The 25,998-nt window shown below is 41.3% G+C and overlaps 1 protein-coding gene across 3 annotated transcripts in view; it reads right to left on the bottom strand.

Moving 5' to 3' along the window:
- The window catches only part of TTC7A (tetratricopeptide repeat domain 7A), a 265,076-nt gene extending 261,494 nt beyond the window's left edge, over positions 1–3,582 (bottom strand). For 2 of the 3 annotated variants that reach the window (XM_072140303.1, XM_072140306.1), the window contains exon 1: positions 3,288–3,582. In XM_072140303.1, coding sequence (XP_071996404.1) covers positions 3,288–3,498 — 211 coding nt within the window. In that variant the 5' untranslated portion in view covers positions 3,499–3,582. The remainder of the gene's footprint in view (positions 1–3,287) is intronic. The other variant, XM_072140304.1, reaches the window with a different exon arrangement.
- Between the last annotated feature and the right edge of the window lie 22,416 nt (positions 3,583–25,998).

The raw sequence follows: 25,998 nt of genomic DNA, 5'->3' as shown, positions 1-25,998 counted from the left end.
GGTCTAGCACCTATACAGAGGTCTAGCACCTATAACTGGGACAGGCACAGACCTTAGGCACCTATCCAGAAATTGGGCACCAGTAACAGGACCAGACACAAAGGACGGCAGGTATACAGGGGGACAGGCAGGTATACAGGGGGACAGGCGGGTATACAGGGGGACAGGCGGGTATACAGGGGGACAGGCGGGTATACAGGGGGACAGGCGGGTATACAGGGGGACAGGCGGGTATACAGGGGGACAGGCGGGTATACAGGGGGACAGGCAGGTATACAGGGGGACAGGCAGGTATACAGGGGGACAGGCAGGTATACAGGGGGACAGGCAGGTATACAGAGGGACAGGCAGGGGGACAGAGGGACAGGCAGGGGGACAGGCAGGTACACAGGGGGACAGGCAGGTACACAGGAGGACAGGCAGGTATACAGGGGGACAGGCAGGTATACAGGGGGACAGGCAGGTACACAGGGGGACAGGCGGGTACACAGGGGGACAGGCGGGTACACAGGGGGACAGGCGGGTACACAGGAGGACAGGCAAATATACAGGGGGACAGGCGGGTACACAGGGGGACAGGCGGGTACACAGGGGGACAGGCGGGTACACAGGGGGACAGGCGGGTATACAGAGAACAGGCGGGTATACAGAGAACAGGCGGGTATACAGAGAACAGGCAGGTATACAGAGAACAGGCAGGTATACAGGGGGACAGGCAGGTATACAGGGGGACAGGCAGGTATACAGAGGGACAGGCAGGGGGACAGGCAGGTACACAGGGGGACAGGCAGGTAAACAGGGGGACAGGCAGGTAAACAGGGGGACAGGCAGGTAAACAGGGGGACAGGCAGGTATACAGTGGGACAGGCAGGTATACAGTGGGACAGGCAGGTATACAGTGGGACAGGCAGGTGGGTATACAGGGGGACAGGCAGGTATACAGGGGGACAGGCAGGTATACAGGGGGGCAGGCAGGTATACAGGGGGGCAGGCAGGTATACAGGAGGAAAGGCAGGTATACAGGGGGGCAGGCATGTATACAGAGGGGCAGGCAGGTACACAGGGGGACAGGAAGGTACACAGGGGGACAGGCAGGTATACAGGGGGACAGGCAGGTACACAGGGGGACAGGCAGGTATACAGGAGGACAGGCATGTATACAGAGGGACAGGCATGTATACAGAGGGGCAGGCAGGTATACAGGGGGACAGGAAGGTACACAGGGGGACAGGCAGGTATACAGGGGGACAGGCAGGTATACAGGGGGACAGGCAGGTACACAGGGGGACAGGCAGGTACACAGGGGGACAGGCAGGTACACAGGGGGACAGGCAGGTACACAGGGGGACAGGCAGGTACACAGGGGGACAGGCAGGTACACAGGGGGACAGGCAGGTACACAGGGGGACAGGCAGGTATACAGGAGGACAGGCAGGTATACAGGAGGACAGGCAGGTATACAGGGGGACAGGCAGGTATACAGGAGGACAGGCAGGTATACAGGAGGACAGGCAGGTATACAGGGGGACAGGCAGGTATACAGGGGGACAGGCAGGTATACAGGGGGACAGGCAGGTATACAGGAGGACAGGCAGGTATAAAGAGGGGCAGGCAGGTATACAGGAGGACAGGCAGGTATACAGAGGGGCAGGCAGGTATACAGGGGGGGCAGGCAGGTATACAGGAGGACAGGCAGGTATACAGAGGATAGGCAGGTATACAGGGCGACAGGCAGGTATACAGGGCGACAGGCAGGTATACAGGGGGACAGGCAGGTATACAGGGGGACAGGCAGGTATACAGGGGGACAGGCAGGTATACAGGGGGACAGGCAGGTATACAGGGGGACAGGCAGGTATACAGGAGGACAGGCAGGTATACAGAGGGGCAGGCAGGTATACAGGAGGACAGGCAGGTATACAGAGGGGCAGGCAGGTATACAGGGGGGGCAGGCAGGTATACAGGAGGACAGGCAGGTATACAGAGGATAGGCAGGTATACAGGGCGACAGGCAGGTATACAGGGGGACAGGCAGGTATACAGGGGGACAGGCAGGTATACAGGGGGACAGGCAGGTATACAGGGCGACAGGCAGGTATACAGAGTACAGGCAGGTATACAGGGGGGACAGGCAGGTATACAGGGGGGACAGGCAGGTATACAGGGGGACAGGCAGGTATACAGGGGGACAGGCAGGTATACAGGGCGACAGCCAGGTATACAGGGCGACAGGCAGGTATACAGGGGGACAGGCAGGTATACAGGGGGACAGGCAGGTATACAGGGCGACAGGCAGGTATACAGGGCGACAGGCAGGTATACAGAGGACAGGCAGGTATACAGAGGACAGGCAGGTATACAGGGGGGGCAGGCAGGTATACAGGGGGACAGGCAGGTATACAGAGGATAGGCAGGTATACAGGGCGACAGGCAGGTATACAGGGCGACAGGCAGGTATACAGGGGGACAGGCAGGTATACAGGGGGACAGGCAGGTATACAGGGCGACAGGCAGGTATACAGGGCGACAGGCAGGTATACAGGGCGACAGGCAGGTATACAGAGGACAGGCAGGTATACAGGGCGACAGGCAGGTATACAGGGCGACAGGCAGGTATACAGAGGACAGGCAGGTATACAGAGGACAGGCAGGTATACAGGGGGGGCAGGCAGGTATACAGGAGGACAGGCAGGTATACAGGAGGACAGGCAGGTATACAGGGGGACAGGCAGGTATACAGGAGGACAGGCAGGTATACAGGGGGGGCAGGCAGGTATACAGGAGGACAGGCAGGTATACAGGGGGGGCAGGCAGGTATACAGGAGGACAGGCAGGTATACAGATAGACAGGCAGGTATACAGGAGGACAGGCAGGTATACAGGAGGACAGGCAGGTATACAGGGGGGGCAGGCAGGTATACAGGAGGACAGGCAGGTATACAGGGGGGGCAGGCAGGTATACAGGAGGACAGGCAGGTATACAGATAGACAGGCAGGTATACAGGAGGACAGGCAGGTATACAGGAGGACAGGCAGGTATACAGAGGGACAGGCAGGTATACAGGGGGACAGGCAGGTATACAGGGGGGACAGGCAAGTATACAGAGGTCTGGTAGCTATATACATGAGGGTGTGATGAGACAATCTCAGTATCAGGAAGTCTCGGAGGGTCCTGCAGTAGATGCTGCGTCCTGTCACTTCCTGGCTCACATCTCAGATACTTGCACCGTAGTGACATAAAGGTGTCTACCAGCCCTGTGCCAAGTCCCCTGCCCCATGCCAGTCACCTTGACACTGCAGCCAGTGCAGGAGGATGAGCGTTGTAGTACAGTCACTCCCTGCTGCCCCGCGCACGCTCTGCCACTCACCCGCGCTGTCCTGCACCTTGGGTGCGAGCTGTCTGACCAGCACCTGGATCTTCTCCCATTGCCCCTCAGCCCTGCAGCGCTCAATCTCAGCCTCCAGCTTCAGGTGAGACTGGGACAGCCGGGCGGCCATGACGTGTCATCACCCGGGCACAGGCGGCGCTGCACACACAGACTGCCCGAGCACACACTGTGCCTGCTCACCCCGCCCACACCCTGCACACAGCGCGCTGACTGGCTGCCGGCAAAGACACACCAGCACTGATTGGTCAAGACGTATTTCCTTAGCCAGACACCTTGTAGTTATAGAGAGAGATAGAAAGATCTGTCACCGAGCAGAGAATCACCTGTCACTATATACAGAGAGACAATCACCTGTCACTATATACAGAGAGAGAATCACCTGTCACTATATACAGAGAGAATCACCTGTCACTATATACAGAGAGATACTATACAGAGAGAGAATCACCTGTCACTATATACAGAGAGAGAATCACCTGTCATTATATACAGAGAGAGAATCACATGTCACTATATACAGAGAGATACTATACAGAGAGAGAATCACCTGTCACTATATACAGAGAGAGAATCACCTGTCACTATATACAGAGAGAGAATCACATGTCACTATATACAGAGAGAGAATCACCTGTCACTATATACAGAGAGAGAATCACATGTCACTATATACAGAGAGAGAATCACCTGTCACTATATACAGAGAGAATCACATGTCATCATATACTTAGAGAGAATCACCTGTCACTATATACAGAGAGAGAATCACATGTTACTATATACAGAGAGAGAATCACTTGTCACAATATACAGAGAATCACCTGTCACTATATACAGAGAGAGAATCACCTGTCACTATATACAGAGAGAGAATCATCTGTCACTATATACAGAGAGATACTATACAGAGAGAGAATCCCCTGTCACTATATATAGAGAGAGAATCATCTGTCACTATATACAGAGAGATACTATACAGAGAGAGAATCATCTGTCACTATATACAGAGAGATACTATACAGAGAGAGAATCATCTGTCACTATATACAGAGAGATACTATACAGAGAGAGAATCACCTGTCACTATATACAGAGAGAGAATCACACATCACTATATACAGAGAGAGATACTATACAGAGAGAGAATCACCTGTCACTATATACAGAGAGAGAATCACCTGTCACCATATACAGAGAGAGAATCACCTGTCACCATATACAGAGAGATACTATACAGAGAGAGAATCACCTGTCACTATATACAGAGAGATACTATACAGAGAGAGAATCACCTGCCACTATATACAGAGAGATACTATACAGAGAGAGAATCACCTGTCACTATATACAGAGAGAGAATCACCTGTCACCATATACAGAGAGAGATACTATACAGAGAGATAATCACCTGTCACTATATACAGAGAGAGAATCGCATGTCACTATATACAGAGAGATACTATACAGAGAGAGAATCATCTGTCACTATATACAGAGAGATACTATACAGAGAGAGAATCACCTGTCACTATATACCGAGAGAGAATCACACGTCACTACATACAGAGAGATACTATACAGAGAGAGAATCACCTGTCACTATATACAGAGAGATACTATACAGAGAGAGAATCACCTGTCACCATATACAGAGAGAGAATCACCTGTCATAATATACATTGAGAGAATCATACAAATATATACTATACAGAGAGATACTATACAGAGAGAGAATCACCTGTCACCATATACAGAGAGAGAATCACCTGTCACCATATACAGAGAGAGAATCACCTGTCACCATATACAGAGAGAGAATCACATGTTACTATATACAGAGAGAGAATCACATGTCATCATATACAGAGAGAGAATCACCTGTCACCATATACAGAGAGAGAATCACCTGTCATCATATACAGAGAGAATCATACAAATATATACTATACAGAGAGATACTATACAGAGAGAGAATCACCTGTCACCATATACAGAGAGAGAATCACCTGTCACCATATACAGAGAGAGAATCACCTGTCACCATATACAGAGAGAGAATCACATGTCACCATATACAGAGAGAGAATCACCTGTCACCATATACAGAGAGAGAATCACCTGTCACCATATACAGAGAGATACTATACAGAGAGAGAAACACCTGTCACCACATGCAGAGAGATACTATACAGAGAGAGAATCACATGTCACTATATACAGAGAGATACTATACAGAGAGAGAATCACCTGTCACTATATACAGAGAGATACTATACAGAGAAAGAATCACCTGCCACTATATACAGAGAGATACTATACAGATAGAGAATCACCTGTCACTATATACAGAGAGAGAATCACCTGTCACCATATACAGAGAGAGATACTATACAGAGAGATAATCACCTGTCACTATATACAGAGAGAAAATCGCATGTCACTATATACAGAGAGATACTATACAGAGAGAGAATCATCTGTCACTATATACAGAGAGATACTATACAGAGAGAGAATCACCTGTCACTATATACAGAGAGAGAATCACCTGTCATCATATACAGAGAGAATCATACAAATATATACTATACAAAGAGTTACTATACAGAGAGAGAATCACCTGTCACCATATACAGAGAGAGAACCACCTTTCACAATATACAGAGAGAGAATCACCTGTCATCATATACAGAGAGAGAATCATACAAATATATACTATAAGGAGAGATACTATACAGAGAGAGAATCACCTGTCACCATATACAGAGAGATACTATACAGAGAGAGAAACACCTGTCACCACATGCAGAGAGAGATACTATACAGAGAGATAATCACCTGTCACTATATACAGAGAGAGAATCGCATGTCACTATATACAGAGATACTATACAGAGAGAGAATCATCTGTCACTATATACAGAGAGATACTATACAGAGAGAGAATCACCTGTCACTATATATACAGAGAGAGAATCACACGTCACTATATACATAGAGATACTATACAGAGAGAGAATCACCTGTCACCATATACAGAGAGAGAATCATACAAATATATACTATACAGAGAGTTACTATACAGAGAGAGAATCACCTGTCACCATATACAGAGAGATAATCACCTGTCATCATATACAGAGAGAGAATCATACAAATATATACTTAACAGAGAGTTACTATACAGAGAGAGAATCACCTGTCACCATATACAGAGAGAGAATCCCCTGTCGCCATATACAGAGAGAGAATCCCCTGTCACCATATACAGAGAGAGAATCACCTGTCATCATATACAGAGAGAGAATCATACAAATATATACTATACAGAGAGTTACTATACAGAGAGAGAATCACCTGTCACCATATACAGAGAGAGAATCACCTGTCACCATATACAGAGAGAGAATCACCTGTCACCATATACAGAGAGAGAATCACCTGTCACCATATACAGAGAGAGAATCACCTGTCACCATATACAGAGAGAGAATCACCTGTCACCATATACAGAGAGATACTATACAGAGAGAGAAACACCTGTCACCACATGCAGAGAGATACTATACAGAGAGAGAATCACCTGTCACTATATACAGAGAGATACTATACAGAGAGAGAATCACCTGTCACTATATGCAGAGAGATACTATACAGAGAGAGAATCATCTGTCACTATATACAGAGAGATACTATACAGAGAGAGAATCATCTGTCACTATATACAGAGAGATACTATACAGAGAGAGAATCACCTGTCACTATATACAGAGAGAGAATCACACATCACTATATACAGAGAGAGATACTATACAGAGAGAGAATCACCTGTCACTATATACAGAGAGAGAATCACCTGTCACCATATACAGAGAGAGAATCACCTGTCACCATTTACAGAGAGATACTATACAGAGAGAGAATCACCTGTCACTATATACAGAGAGATACTATACAGAGAGAGAATCACCTGCCACTATATACAGAGAGATACTATACAGAGAGAGAATCACCTGTCACTATATACAGAGAGAGAATCACCTGTCACCATATACAGAGAGAGATACTATACAGAGAGATAATCACCTGTCACTATATACAGAGAGAGAATCGCATGTCACTATATACAGAGAGATACTATACAGAGAGAGAATCATCTGTCACTATATACAGAGAGATACTATACAGAGAGAGAATCACCTGTCACTATATACAGAGAGAGCATCACACGTCACTACATACAGAGAGATACTATACAGAGAGAGAATCACCTGTCACTATATACAGAGAGATACTATACAGAGAGAGAATCACCTGTCACCATATACAGAGAGAGAATCACCTGTCATAATATACATTGAGAGAATCATACAAATATATACTATACAGAGAGATAGTATACAGAGAGAGAATCACCTGTCACCATATACAGAGAGAGAATCACCTGTCACCATATACAGAGAGAGAATCACCTGTCACCATATACAGAGAGAGAATCACATGTTACTATATACAGAGAGAGAATCACATGTCATCATATACAGAGAGAGAATCACCTGTCACCATATACAGAGAGAGAATCACCTGTCATCATATACAGAGAGAATCATACAAATATATACTATACAGAGAGATACTATACAGAGAGAGAATCACCTGTCACCATATACAGAGAGAGAATCACCTGTCACCATATACAGAGAGAGAATCACCTGTCACCATATACAGAGAGAGAATCACATGTCACCATATACAGAGAGAGAATCACCTGTCACCATATACAGAGAGAGAATCACCTGTCACCATATACAGAGAGATACTATACAGAGAGAGAAACACCTGTCACCACATGCAGAGAGATACTATACAGAGAGAGAATCACATGTCACTATATACAGAGAGATACTATACAGAGAGAGAATCACCTGTCACTATATACAGAGAGATACTATACAGAGAAAGAATCACCTGCCACTATATACAGAGAGATACTATACAGATAGAGAATCACCTGTCACTATATACAGAGAGAGAATCACCTGTCACCATATACAGAGAGAGATACTATACAGAGAGATAATCACCTGTCACTATATACAGAGAGAAAATCGCATGTCACTATATACAGAGAGATACTATACAGAGAGAGAATCATCTGTCACTATATACAGAGAGATACTATACAGAGAGAGAATCACCTGTCACTATATACAGAGAGAGAATCACCTGTCATCATATACAGAGAGAATCATACAAATATATACTATACAAAGAGTTACTATACAGAGAGAGAATCACCTGTCACCATATACAGAGAGAGAACCACCTTTCACAATATACAGAGAGAGAATCACCTGTCATCATATACAGAGAGAGAATCATACAAATATATACTATACAGAGAGATACTATACAGAGAGAGAATCACCTGTCACCATATACAGAGAGATACTATACAGAGAGAGAAACACCTGTCACCACATGCAGAGAGAGATACTATACAGAGAGATAATCACCTGTCACTATATACAGAGAGAGAATCGCATGTCACTATATACAGAGATACTATACAGAGAGAGAATCATCTGTCACTATATACAGAGAGATACTATACAGAGAGAGAATCACCTGTCACTATATATACAGAGAGAGAATCACACGTCACTATATACAGAGAGATACTATACAGAGAGAGAATCACCTGTCACCATATACAGAGAGAGAATCATACAAATATATACTATACAGAGAGTTACTATACAGAGAGAGAATCACCTGTCACCATATACAGAGAGATAATCACCTGTCATCATATACAGAGAGAGAATCATACAAATATATACTTTACAGAGAGTTACTATACAGAGAGAGAATCACCTGTCACCATATACAGAGAGAGAATCCCCTGTCACCATATACAGAGAGAGAATCCCCTGTCACCATATACAGAGAGAGAATCACCTGTCATCATATACAGAGAGAGAATCATACAAATATATACTATACAGAGAGTTACTATACAGAGAGAGAATCACCTGTCACCATATACAGAGAGAGAATCACCTGTCACCATATACAGAGAGAGAATCACCTGTCACCATATACAGAGAGAGAATCACCTGTCACCATATACAGAGAGAGAATCACCTGTCACCATATACAGAGAGAGAATCACCTGTCACCATATACAGAGAGATACTATACAGAGAGAGAAACACCTGTCACCACATGCAGAGAGATACTATACAGAGAGAGAATCACATGTCACTATATACAGAGAGATACTATACAGAGAGAGAATCACCTGTCACTATATACAGAGAGATACTATACAGAGAGAGAATCACCTGTCACTATATGCAGAGAGATACTATACAGAGAGAGAGTCACCTGTCACTATATACAGAGATATACTATACAGAGAAAGAATCACCTGCCACTATATACAGAGAGATACTATACAGAGAGAGAATCACCTGTCACTATATACAGAGAGATACTATACAGAGAGAGAATCACCTGTCACCATATACAGAGAGAGAATCATACAAATATATACTATACAGAGAGTTACTATACAGAGAGAGAATCACCTGTCACCATATACAGAGAGAGAATCACCTGTCATCATATACAGAGAGAGAATCATACAAATATATACTATACAGAGAGTTACTATACAGAGAGAGAATCACCTGTCACCATATACAGAGAGAGAATCCCCTGTCACCATATACAGAGAGAGAATCACCTGTCACCATATACAGAGAGAGAATCATACAAATATATACTATACAGAGAGTTACTATACAGAGAGAGAGAATCACCTGTCACCATATACAGAGAGAGAATCACCTGTCGCCATATACAGAGAGAGAATCACCTGTCACCATATACAGAGAGAGAATCACCTGTCATCATATACAGTGAGAATCATACAAATATATACTATACAGAGAGTTACTATACAGAGAGAGAATCACATGTCACCCTATACAGAGAGAGAATCACCTGTCACCATATACAGAGAGAGAATCATACAAATATATACTATACAGAGAGATACTATACAGAGAGAGAATCACATGTCACCATATACAGAGAGAGAATCACCTGTCACCATATACAGAGAGAGAATCACCTGTCACCATATACAGAGAGATACTATACAGAGAGAGAATCACCTGTCACCATATACAGAGAGAGAATCATACAAATATATACTATACAGAGAGTTACTATACAGAGAGAGAATCACCTGTCACCATATACAGAGAGAGAATCACCTGTCATCATATACAGAGAGAGAATCATACAAATATATACTATACAGAGAGTTACTATACAGAGAGAGAATCACCTGTCACCATATACAGAGAGAGAATCACCTGTCACCATATACAGAGAGAGAATCCCCTGTCACCATATACAGAGAGAGAATCATACAAATATATACTATACAGAGAGTTACTATACAGAGAGAGAGAATCACCTGTCACCATATACAGAGAGAGAATCACCTGTCACCATATACAGAGAGAGAATCACCTGTCATCATATACAGTGAGAATCATACAAATATATACTATACAGAGAGTTACTATACAGAGAGAGAATCACATGTCACCATATACAGAGAGAGAATCACCTGTCACCATATACAGAGAGAGAATCATACAAATATATACTATACAGAGAGATACTATACAGAGAGAGAATCACATGTCACCATATACAGAGAGAGAATCACCTGTCACTATATACAGAGAGAGAATCACCTGTCACTATATACAGAGAGAGAATCACATGTCACTATATACAGAGAGAGAATCACCTGTCACTATATACAGAGAGAGAATCACATGTCACTATATACAGAGAGAGAATCACCTGTCACTATATACAGAGAGAATCACATGTCATCATATACTTAGAGAGAATCACCTGTCACTATATACAGAGAGAGAATCACATGTTACTATATACAGAGAGAGAATCACTTGTCACAATATACAGAGAATCACCTGTCACTATATACAGAGAGAGAATCACCTGTCACTATATACAGAGAGAGAATCATCTGTCACTATATAAAGAGAGATACTATACAGAGAGAGAATCCCCTGTCACTATATATAGAGAGAGAATCATCTGTCACTATATACAGAGAGATACTATACAGAGAGAGAATCATCTGTCACTATATACAGAGAGATACTATACAGAGAGAGAATCATCTGTCACTATATACAGAAAGATACTATACAGAGAGAGAATCACCTGCCACTATATACAGAGAGATACTATACAGAGAGAGAATCACCTGTCACTATATACAGAGAGAGAATCACCTGTCACTATATACAGAGAGATACTATACAGAGAGAGAATCACCTGCCACTATATACAGAGAGATACTATACAGAGAGAGAATCACCTGTCACTATATACAGAGAGAGAATCACCTGTCACCATATACAGAGAGAGATACTATACAGAGAGATAATCACCTGTCACTATATACAGAGAGAGAATCGCATGTCACTATATACAGAGAGATACTATACAGAGAGAGAATCATCTGTCACTATATACAGAGAGATACTATACAGAGAGAGAATCACCTGTCACTATATACAGAGAGAGAATCGCATGTCACTATATACAGAGAGATACTATACAGAGAGAGAATCACCTGTCACTATATACAGAGAGATACTATACAGAGAGAGAATCACCTGTCACCATATACAGAGAGAGAATCACCTGTCATAATATACATTGAGAGAATCATACAAATATATACTATACAGAGAGATAGTATACAGAGAGAGAATCACCTGTCACCATATACAGAGAGAGAATCACCTGTCACCATATACAGAGAGAGAATCACCTGTCACCATATACAGAGAGAGAATCACCTGTCACCATATACAGAGAGAGAATCACCTGTCACCATATACAGAGAGAGAATCACATGTTACTATATACAGAGAGAGAATCACATGTCATCATATACAGAGAGAGAATCACCTGTCACCATATACAGAGAGAGAATCACCTGTCACCATATACAGAGAGAGAATCACCTGTCACCATATACAGAGAGAGAATCACCTGTCACCATATACAGAGAGAGAATCACATGTTACTATATACAGAGAGAGAATCACATGTCATCATATACAGAGAGAGAATCACCTGTCATCATATACAGAGAGAATCATACAAATATATACTATACAGAGAGATACTATACAGAGAGAGAATCACCTGTCACCATATACAGAGAGAGAATCACCTGTCACCATATACAGAGAGAGAATCACCTGTCACCATATACAGAGAGAGAATCACATGTCACCATATACAGAGAGAGAATCACCTGTCACCATATACAGAGAGAGAATCACCTGTCACCATATACAGAGAGATACTATACAGAGAGAGAAAAACCTGTCACCACATGCAGAGAGATACTATACAGAGAGAGAATCACATGTCACTATATACAGAGAGATACTATACAGAGAGAAAATCACCTGTCACTATATACAGAGAGATACTATACAAAGAAAGAATCACCTGCCACTATATACAGAGAGATACTATACAGATAGAGAATCACCTGTCACTATATACAGAGAGAGAATCACCTGTCACCATATACAGAGAGAGATACTATACAGAGAGATAATCACCTGTCACTATATACAGAGAGAGAATCGCATGTCACTATATACAGAGAGATACTATACAGAGAGAGAATCATCTGTCACTATATACAGAGAGATACTATACAGAGAGAGAATCACCTGTCACTATATACAGAGAGAGAATCACCTGTCATCATATACAGAGAGAATCATACAAATATATACTTTACAAAGAGTTACTATACAGAGAGAGAATCACCTGTCACCATATACAGAGAGAGAACCACCTTTCACAATATACAGAGAGAGAATCACCTGTCATCATATACAGAGAGAGAATCATACAAATATATACTATACAGAGAGATACTATACAGAGAGAGAATCACCTGTCACCATATACAGAGAGATACTATACAGAGAGAGAAACACCTGTCACCACATGCAGAGAGAGATACTATACAGAGAGATAATCACCTGTCACTATATACAGAGAGAGAATCGCATGTCACTATATACAGAGAGATACTATACAGAGAGAGAATCATCTGTCACTATATACAGAGAGATACTATACAGAGAGAGAATCACCTGTCACCATATACAGAGAGAGAATCACACGTCACTATATACAGAGAGATACTATACAGAGAGAGAATCACCTGTCACCATATACAGAGAGAGAATCATACAAATATATACTATACAGAGAGTTACTATACAGAGAGAGAATCACCTGTCACCATATACAGAGAGATAATCACCTGTCATCATATACAGAGAGAGAATCATACAAATATATACTTTACAGAGAGTTACTATACAGAGAGAGAATCACCTGTCACCATATACAGAGAGAGAATCCCCTGTCACCATATACAGAGAGAGAATCCCCTGTCACCATATACAGAGAGAGAATCACCTGTCATCATATACAGAGAGAGAATCATACAAATATATACTATACAGAGAGTTACTATACAGAGAGAGAATCACCTGTCACCATATACAGAGAGAGAATCACCTGTCACCATATACAGAGAGAGAATCACCTGTCACCATATACAGAGAGAGAATCACCTGTCACCATATACAGAGAGAGAATCACCTGTCATCATATACAGAGAGAGAATCATACAAATATATACTATACAGAGAGTTACTATACAGAGAGAGAATCACCTGTCACCATATACAGAGAGAGAATCACCTGTCACCATATACAGAGAGAGAATCACCTGTCACCATATACAGAGAGAGAATCACCTGTCACCATATACAGAGAGAGAATCACCTGTCACCACATGCAGAGAGATACTATACAGAGAGAGAATCACATGTCACTATATACAGAGAGATACTATACAGAGAGAGAATCACCTGTCACTATATACAGAGAGATACTATACAGAGAGAGAATCACCTGTCACTATATGCAGAGAGATACTATACAGAGAGAGAGTCACCTGTCACTATATACAGAGATATACTATACAGAGAAAGAATCACCTGCCACTATATACAGAGAGATACTATACAGAGAGAGAATCACCTGTCACTATATACAGAGAGATACTATACAGAGAGAGAATCACCTGTCACCATATACAGAGAGAGAATCATACAAATATATACTATACAGAGAGTTACTATACAGAGAGAGAATCACCTGTCACCATATACAGAGAGAGAATCACCTGTCATCATATACAGAGAGAGAATCATACAAATATATACTATACAGAGAGTTACTATACAGAGAGAGAATCACCTGTCACCATATACAGAGAGAGAATCACCTGTCACCATATACAGAGAGAGAATCCCCTGTCACCATATACAGAGAGAGAATCACCTGTCACCATATACAGAGAGAGAATCATACAAATATATACTATACAGAGAGTTACTATACAGAGAGAGAGAATCACCTGTCACCATATACAGAGAGAGAATCACCTGTCACCATATACAGAGAGAGAATCACCTGTCACCATATACAGAGAGAGAATCACCTGTCACCATATACAGAGAGAGAATCACCTGTCATCATATACAGTGAGAATCATACAAATATATACTATACAGAGAGTTACTATACAGAGAGAGAATCACATGTCACCCTATACAGAGAGATACTATACAGAGAGTTACTATACAGAGAGAGAATCACATGTCACCATATACAGAGAGAGAATCACCTGTCACCATATACAGAGAGAGAATCATACAAATATATACTATACAGAGAGATACTATACAGAGAGAGAATCACCTGTCACCATATACAGAGAGAGAATCACCTGTCACCATATACAGAGAGATACTATACAGAGAGAGAATCACCTGTCACCATATACAGAGAGAGAATCATACAAATATATACTATACAGAGAGTTACTATACAGAGAGAGAATCACCTGTCACCATATACAGAGAGAGAATCACCTGTCACCATATACAGAGAGAGAATCCCCTGTCACCATATACAGAGAGAGAATCACCTGTCACCATATACAGAGAGAGAATCATACAAATATATACTATACAGAGAGTTACTATACAGAGAGAGAGAATCACCTGTCACCATATACAGAGAGAGAATCACCTGTCACCATATACAGAGAGAGAATCACCTGTCACCATATACAGAGAGAGAATCACCTGTCATCATATACAGAGAGAGAATCATACAAATATATACTATACAGAGAGTTACTATACAGAGAGAGAATCACCTGTCACCATATACAGAGAGAGAATTACCTGTCACCATATACAGAGAGAGAATCCCCTGTCACCATATACAGAGAGAGAATCACCTGTCACCATATACAGAGAGAGAATCATACAAATATATACTATACAGAGAGTTACTATACAGAGAGAGAGAATCACCTGTCACCATATACAGAGAGAGAATCACCTGTCACCATATACAGAGAGAGAATCACCTGTCATCATATACAGTGAGAATCATACAAATATATACTATACAGAGAGTTACTATACAGAGAGAGAATCACATGTCACCATATACAGAGAGAGAATCACCTGTCATCATATACAGAGAGAGAATCACCTGTCACCATATACAGAGAGAGAATCATACAAATATACACTATACAGAGAGATACTATACAGAGAGAGAATCACATGTCACCATATACAGAGAGAGAATCACCTGTCACTATATACAGAGAGAGAATCACCTGTCACTATATACAGAGAGAGAATCACATGTCACTATATACAGAGAGAGAATCACCTGTCACTATATACAGAGAGAGAATCACATGTCACTATATACAGAGAGAGAATCACCTGTCACTATATACAGAGAGAATCACATGTCATCATATACTTAGAGAGAATCACCTGTCACTATATACAGAGAGAGAATCACATGTTACTATATACAGAGAGAGAATCACTTGTCACAATATACAGAGAATAACCTGTCACTATATACAGAGAGAGAATCACCTGTCACTATATATAGAGAGAGAATCATCTGTCACTATATACAGAGAGATACTATACAGAGAGAGAATCATCTGTCACTATATACAGAGAGATACTATACAGAGAGAGAATCATCTGTCACTATATACAGAGAGATACTATACAGAGAGAGAATCACCTGTCACTATATACAGAGAGAGAATCACACATCACTATATACAGAGAGAGATACTATACAGAGAGAGAATCACCTGTCACTATATACAGAGAGATACTATACAGAGAGAGAATCACCTGCCACTATATACAGAGAGATACTATACAGAGAGAGAATCACCTGTCACTATATACAGAGAGAGAATCACCTGTCACCATATACAGAGAGAGATACTATACAGAGAGATAATCACCTGTCACTATATACAGAGAGAGAATCGCATGTCACTATATACAGAGAGATACTATACAGAGAGAGAATCATCTGTCACTATATACAGAGAGATACTATACAGAGAGAGAATCACCTGTCACTATATACAGAGAGAGAATCACACGTCACTATATACAGAGAGATACTATACAGAGAGAGAATCACCTGTCACTATATACAGAGAGATACTATACAGAGAGAGAATCACCTGTCACCATATACAGAGAGAGAATCACCTGTCATAATATACATTGAGAGAATCATACAAATATATACTATACAGAGAGATAGTATACAGAGAGAGAATCACCTGTCACCATATACAGAGAGAGAATCACCTGTCACCATATACAGAGAGAGAATCACCTGTCACCATATACAGAGAGAGAATCACCTGTCACCATATACAGAGAGAGAATCACCTGTCACCATATACAGAGAGAGAATCACATGTTACTATATACAGAGAGAGAATCACATGTCATCATATACAGAGAGAGAATCACCTGTCACCATATACAGAGAGAGAATCACCTGTCATCATATACAGAGAGAATCATACAAATATATACTATACAGAGAGATACTATACAGAGAGAGAATCACCTGTCACCATATACAGAGAGAGAATCACCTGTCACCATATACAGAGAGAGAATCACCTGTCACCATATACAGAGAGAGAATCACCTGTCACCATATACAGAGAGAGAATCACCTGTCACCATATACAGAGAGAGAATCACATGTTACTATATACAGAGAGAGAATCACATGTCATCATATACAGAGAGAGAATCACCTGTCATCATATACAGAGAGAATCATACAAATATATACTATACAGAGAGATACTATACAGAGAGAGAATCACCTGTCACCATATACAGAGAGAGAATCACCTGTCACCATATACAGAGAGAGAATCACCTGTCACCATATACAGAGAGAGAATCACCTGTCACCATATACAGAGAGAGAATCACCTGTCACCATATACAGAGAGAGAATCACCTGTCACCATATACAGAGAGAGAATCACCTGTCACCATATACAGAGAGAGAATCACCTGTCACCATATACAGAGAGAGAATCACATGTTACTATATACAGAGAGAGAATCACATGTCATCATATACAGAGAGAGAATCACCTGTCATCATATACAGAGAGAATCATACAAATATATACTATACAGAGAGATACTATACAGAGAGAGAATCACCTGTCACCATATACAGAGAGAGAATCACCTGTCACCATATACAGAGAGAGAATCACCTGTCACTATATACAGAGAGAGAATCACCTGTCACCATATACAGAGAGAGAATCACCTGTCACCATATACAGAGAGAGAATCACCTGTCACCATATACAGAGAGAGAATCACATGTTACTATATACAGAGAGAGAATCACATGTCATCATATACAGAGAGAGAATCACCTGTCATCATATACAGAGAGAATCATACAAATATATACTATACAGAGAGATACTATACAGAGAGAGAATCACCTGTCACCATATACAGAGAGAGAATCACCTGTCACCATATACAGAGAGAGAATCACCTGTCACCATATACAGAGAGAGAATCACATGTCACCATATACAGAGAGAGAATCACCTGTCACCATATACAGAGAGAGAATCACCTGTCACCATATACAGAGAGATACTATACAGAGAGAGAAACACTTGTCACCACATGCAGAGAGATACTATACAGAGAGAGAATCACATGTCACTATATACAGAGAGATACTATACAGAGATAGAATCACCTGTCACTATATACAGAGAGATACTATACAGAGAAAGAATCACCTGCCACTATATACAGAGAGATACTATACAGATAGAGAATCACCTGTCACTATATACAGAGAGAGAATCACCTGTCACCATATACAGAGAGAGATACTATACAGAGAGATAATCACCTGTCACTATATACAGAGAGAGAATCGCATGTCACTATATACAGAGAGATACTATACAGAGAGAGAATCATCTGTCACTATATACAGAGAGATACTATACAGAGAGAGAATCACCTGTCACTATATACAGAGAGAGAATCACCTGTCATCATATACAGAGAGAATCATACAAATATATACTATACAAAGAGTTACTATACAGAGAGAGAATCACCTGTCACCATATACAGAGAGAGAACCACCTTTCACAATATACAGAGAGAGAATCACCTGTCATCATATACAGAGAGAGAATCATACAAATATATACTATACAGAGAGATACTATACAGAGAGAGAATCACCTGTCACCATATACAGAGAGATACTATACAGAGAGAGAAACACCTGTCACCACATGCAGAGAGAGATACTATACAGAGAGATAATCACCTGTCACTATATACAGAGAGAGAATCGCATGTCACTATATACAGAGAGATACTATACAGAGAGAGAATCATCTGTCACTATATACAGAGAGATACTATACAGAGAGAGAATCACCTGTCACTATATATACAGAGAGAGAATCACACGTCACTATATACAGAGAGATACTATACAGAGAGAGAATCACCTGTCACCATATACAGAGAGAGAATCATACAAATATATACTATACAGAGAGTTACTATACAGAGAGAGAATCACCTGTCACCATATACAGAGAGATAATCACCTGTCATCATATACAGAGAGAGAATCATACAAATATATACTTTACAGAGAGTTACTATACAGAGGGAGAATCACCTGTCACCATATACAGAGAGAGAATCCCCTGTCACCATATACAGAGAGAGAATCCCCTGTCACCATATACAGAGAGAGAATCACCTGTCATCATATACAGAGAGAGAATCATACAAATATATACTATACAGAGAGTTACTATACAGAGAGAGAATCACCTGTCACCATATACAGAGAGAGAATCACCTGTCACCATATACAGAGAGAGAATCACCTGTCACCATATACAGAGAGAGAATCACATGTCACCATATACAGAGAGAGAATCACCTGTCACCATATACAGAGAGAGAATCACCTGTCAACATATACAGAGAGATAATCACCTGTCATCATATACAGAGAGAATCATACAAATATATACTATACAGAGAGTTACTATACAGAGAGAGAATCACCTGTCACCATATACAGAGAGAGAATCACCTGTCACCATATACAGAGAGAGAATCATACAAATATATACTATACAGAGAGTTACTATACAGAGAGAGAATCACATGTCACCATATACAGAGAGAGAATCACCTGTCACCATATACAGAGAGATACTATACAGAGAGAGAAACACCTGTCACCACATGCAGAGAGATACTATACAGAGAGAGAATCACATGTCACTATATACAGAGAGATACTATACAGAGAGAGAATCACCTGTCACTATATACAGAGAGATACTATACAGAGAGAGAATCACCTGTCACTATATGCAGAGAGATACTATACAGAGAGAGAGTCACCTGTCACTATATACAGAGATATACTATACAGAGAAAGAATCACCTGCCACTATATACAGAGAGATACTATACAGAGAGAGAATCACCTGTCACTATATACAGAGAGATACTATACAGAGAGAGAATCATCTGTCACCATATACAGAGAGAGAATCATACAAATATATACTATACAGAGAGTTACTATACAGAGAGAGAATCACCTGTCACCATATACAGAGAGAGAATCACCTGTCATCATATACAGAGAGAGAATCATACAAATATATACTATACAGAGAGTTACTATACAGAGAGAGAATCACCTGTCACCATATACAGAGAGAGAATCACCTGTCACCATATACAGAGAGAGAATCCCCTGTCACCATATACAGAGAGAGAATCACCTGTCACCATATACAGAGAGAGAATCATACAAATATATACTATACAGAGAGTTACTATACAGAGAGAGAGAATCACCTGTCACCATATACAGAGAGAGAATCACCTGTCATCATATACAGTGAGAATCATACAAATATATACTATACAGAGAGTTACTATACAGAGAGAGAATCACATGTCACCATATACAGAGAGAGAATCACCTGTCACCATATACAGAGAGAGAATCATACAAATATATACTATACAGAGAGATACTATACAGAGAGAGAATCACATGTCACCATATACAGAGAGAGAATCACCTGTCACCATATACAGAGAGAGAATCACCTGTTACCATATACAGAGAGATACTATACAGAGAGAGAATCACCTGTCACCATATACAGAGAGAGAATCATACAAATATATACTATACAGAGAGTTACTATACAGAGAGAGAATCACCTGTCACCATATACAGAGAGAGAATCACCTGTCATCATATACAGAGAGAGAATCATACAAATATATACTATACAGAGAGTTACTATACAGAGAGAGAATCACCTGTCACCATATACAGAGAGAGAATCACCTGTCACCATATACAGAGAGAGAATCCCCTGTCACCATATACAGAGAGAGAATCACCTGTCACCATATACAGAGAGAGAATCATACAAATATATACTATACAGAGAGTTACTATACAGAGAGAGAGAATCACCTGTCACCATATACAGAGAGAGAATCACCTGTCATCATATACAGTGAGAATCATACAAATATATACTATACAGAGAGTTACTATACAGAGAGAGAATCACATGTCACCATATACAGAGAGAGAATCACCTGTCACCATATACAGAGAGAGAATCATACAAATATATACTATACAGAGAGATACTATACAGAGAGAGAATCACATGTCACCATATACAGAGAGAGAATCACCTGTCACCATATACAGAGAGAGAATCACCTGTCACCATATACAGAGAGATACTATACAGAGAGAGAATCACATGTCACTATATACAGAGAGATACTATACAGAGAGAGAATCACCTGTCACTATATACAGAGAGATACTATACAGAGAGAGAATCATCTGTCACTATATGCAGAGAGATACTATACAGAGAGAGATTCACCTGTCACTATATACAGAGAGATACTATACAGAGAGAGAATCACCTGTCACCATATACTGAGAGAGAATCACCTGTCACCATATACAGAGAGAGATACTATACAGAGAGAGAATCACCTGTCACCATATACAGAGAGAGAATCACCTGTCACCATATACAGAGAGAGAATCATACAAATATATACTATACAGAGAGTTACTATACAGAGAGAGAATCACATGTCACCATATACAGAGAGAGAATCACCTGTCACCATATACAGAGAGATACTATACAGAGAGAGAAACACCTGTCACCACATGCAGAGAGATACTATACAGAGAGAGAATCACATGTCACTATATACAGAGAGATACTATACAGAGAGAGAATCACCTGTCACTATATACAGAGAGATACTATACAGAGAGAGAATCACCTGTCACTATATGCAGAGAGATACTATACAGAGAGAGAGTCACCTGTCACTATATACAGAGATATACTATACAGAGAAAGAATCACCTGCCACTATATACAGAGAGATACTATACAGAGAGAGAATCACCTGTCACTATATACAGAGAGATACTATACAGAGAGAGAATCATCTGTCACCATATACAGAGAGAGAATCATACAAATATATACTATACAGAGAGTTACTATACAGAGAGAGAATCACCTGTCACCTTATACAGAGAGAGAATCACCTGTCATCATATACAGAGAGAGAATCATACAAATATATACTATACAGAGAGTTACTATACAGAGAGAGAATCACCTGTCACCATATACAGAGAGAGAATCACCTGTCACCATATACAGAGAGAGAATCCCCTGTCACCATATACAGAGAGAGAATCACCTGTCACCATATACAGAGAGAGAATCATACAAATATATACTATACAGAGAGTTACTATACAGAGAGAGAGAATCACCTGTCACCATATACAGAGAGAGAATCACCTGTCATCATATACAGTGAGAATCATACAAATATATACTATACAGAGAGTTACTATACAGAGAGAGAATCACATGTCACCATATACAGAGAGAGAATCACCTGTCACCATATACAGAGAGAGAATCATACAAATATATACTATACAGAGAGATACTATACAGAGAGAGAATCACATGTCACCATATACAGAGAGAGAATCACCTGTCACCATATACAGAGAGAGAATCACCTGTTACCATATACAGAGAGATACTATACAGAGAGAGAATCACCTGTCACCATATACAGAGAGAGAATCATACAAATATATACTATACAGAGAGTTACTATACAGAGAGAGAATCACCTGTCACCATATACAGAGAGAGAATCACCTGTCATCATATACAGAGAGAGAATCATACAAATATATACTATACAGAGAGTTACTATACAGAGAGAGAATCACCTGTCACCATATACAGAGAGAGAATCACCTGTCACCATATACAGAGAGAGAATCCCCTGTCACCATATACAGAGAGAGAATCACCTGTCATCATATACAGAGAGAGAATCATACAAATATATACTATACAGAGAGTTACTATACAGAGAGAGAGAATCGCCTGTCACCATATACAGAGAGAGAATCACCTGTCATCATATACAGTGAGAATCATACAAATATTTACTATACAGAGAGTTACTATACAGAGAGAGAATCACATGTCACCATATACAGAGAGAGAATCACCTGTCACCATATACAGAGAGAGAATCATACAAATATATACTATACAGAGAGATACTATACAGAGAGAGAATCACATGTCACCATATACAGAGAGAGAATCACCTGTCACCATATACAGAGAGAGAATCACCTGTCACCATATACAGAGAGATACTATACAGAGAGAGAATCACATGTCACTATATACAGAGAGATACTATACAGAGAGAGAATCACCTGTCACTATATACAGAGAGATACTATACAGAGAGAGAATCATCTGTCACTATATGCAGAGAGATACTATACAGAGAGAGATTCACCTGTCACTATATACAGAGAGATACTATACAGAGAGAGAATCACCTGTCACCATATACTGAGAGAGAATCACCTGTCACCATATACAGAGAGAGATACTATACAGAGAGAGAATCACCTGTCACCATATACAGAGAGAGAATCACCTTTTATCAAAGAGAGGGGGAAATTATGTATAGCGAGAGAGATACTGGGGGGGAGATTTATTAATTGTGTCGCAACCACAACAGACGGCATCTGAAATCCAACTTCGGAAAGCATAGCCCGATGTATTAAAGTAGCGCACGGCTGTGAGTAATTTATGCGCAGATGGAACTAATCAGTCGGGCGCCATACAAATGCCGACACAAATGAGATGTGCGCCAAAATCTTACATGGGCTGCACATATTTTTCTTTTGATTTTAGACTATTTTTTTCCTGTCTGTTCTGCGCCAAAAATTGCGCCTAAAAAAGCCAACAAACTCAACATAGATGCGGCGGAGTTCCCGACACTATTTTGCCGCATATACGATAATACATCTGCCCCACTATATACAGAGAGAGATACTCTATATATAGAGAGAGAATCTAATGTCATCAAATACAGAGAGGCGGAGAGACAGGGGTGCAACTACATCCGCAGCAGATATAGTGGCTGCTATGGGGCCCACAGTGTCGAGGGCCGCGAGATCTCAACTGACGCACTAAAGAATAGAGAATGTGCACCATTATATACATGTTATACTGCACAGCATAGGGCATCATATGTATATAACAGCGCACATCTTCCACAGTAAACAGCATGAAATATCAGGGGAGAGGGAGGGGACAGCAGAACATCAGGACTAGGGATCTCTCATCTCTAATTCCTGCCATGTACTTCCCCCATGTGCTCAGCAGCTACTGGGACAGATCTGTGTAAGTGCCTAATTGTATATATCAGTGCATAAATGTGTGCGCATAAGTATAATAATGGGGGTCATTTACTAAGGGCCCGATTCGTGTTTTCCCGACGTGTTACCCAAATATTTCCGATTTGCGCCGATTGTACCTGAATTGCCCCAGGATTTTGGCGCACGCGATCGGATTGTGGCGCATCGGCGCTGGCATGCACGCAACGGAAATCGGGGGCGTGGCCGAACGAAAACCCGACGGATTCGGAAAAACCGCCGCATTTAATAACCGAAAATGTGTCGCTTGGGAAGCGCTTACCTTCACCTGCTCCAGCTCGGTGTACTCCGGCGCGTTCAGATGATTTTCAGCGCAGCAGCGCCACCTGGTGGACGGCGGAGGAACTACCTTCATAAATCCCGTCCGGACCCGAATCCTGTTCAGAGAACGCGCCGCTGGATCGCGAATGGACCGGGTAAGTAAATCTGCCCCAATGTGTGAGTATATGCAACAACCTTGCCGATGCATAGGGTAGGTAGGTGTCCCTCTCCTTCTCAGGACCTGTCTGGTGAGCCTCCAACATGGTAAACTTAGTAACTGCAGCTATAAGCCTCTGCCTGGGAGGCCATGAGTTGACCAATGATAAGCTCTGTCATTACTGTAAGGAAGGAGTGTGCTGCTAGGACAAGTGCTTGTCACCTCATAAGGGGAGTTGATAAAACCCCTTGGGTGTGGGAGAACATGGCATTACAGGCGGTGCCCAAGTTAAGAACACCCGACTTACAGACGACCCCTAGTTACAGAGAGATCCCTCTGCCCACTGTGACCTCTGGTGAAGCTCTCTGGATGTTACTATAGTCCCAGGCCGGAATGATCAGATGTCTGGTGTCTGTAATGAAGCTTTATTGATAATCCTTGTTGCAATAAAGTTAAAAATGTTGAAACTCGAATTGTCACTGGAAAGCCTCTGAGGTAAAACTGTTCTATTTGCCGATGGAAACCAATCAGAGCTCAGTTTTCATTTTATAAACACCTGTGGAAAAATGAAAGCTGAGCTCTGATTGGTTGCCATGGGTAATTAGAACAGTCTTGGTCTCAGACACTTCTGACAAATTTCCCCCTTAGTAAATAAACACCAAGACATATGCAACACCCCTGCCAATACATAGGGAG

The sequence above is a fragment of the Engystomops pustulosus genome, chromosome 3 (assembly GCF_040894005.1).
Source record: "Engystomops pustulosus chromosome 3, aEngPut4.maternal, whole genome shotgun sequence".
NCBI lineage: Eukaryota > Metazoa > Chordata > Amphibia > Anura > Leptodactylidae > Engystomops > Engystomops pustulosus.
This window is presented reverse-complemented; position numbering and strand designations above follow the sequence as displayed.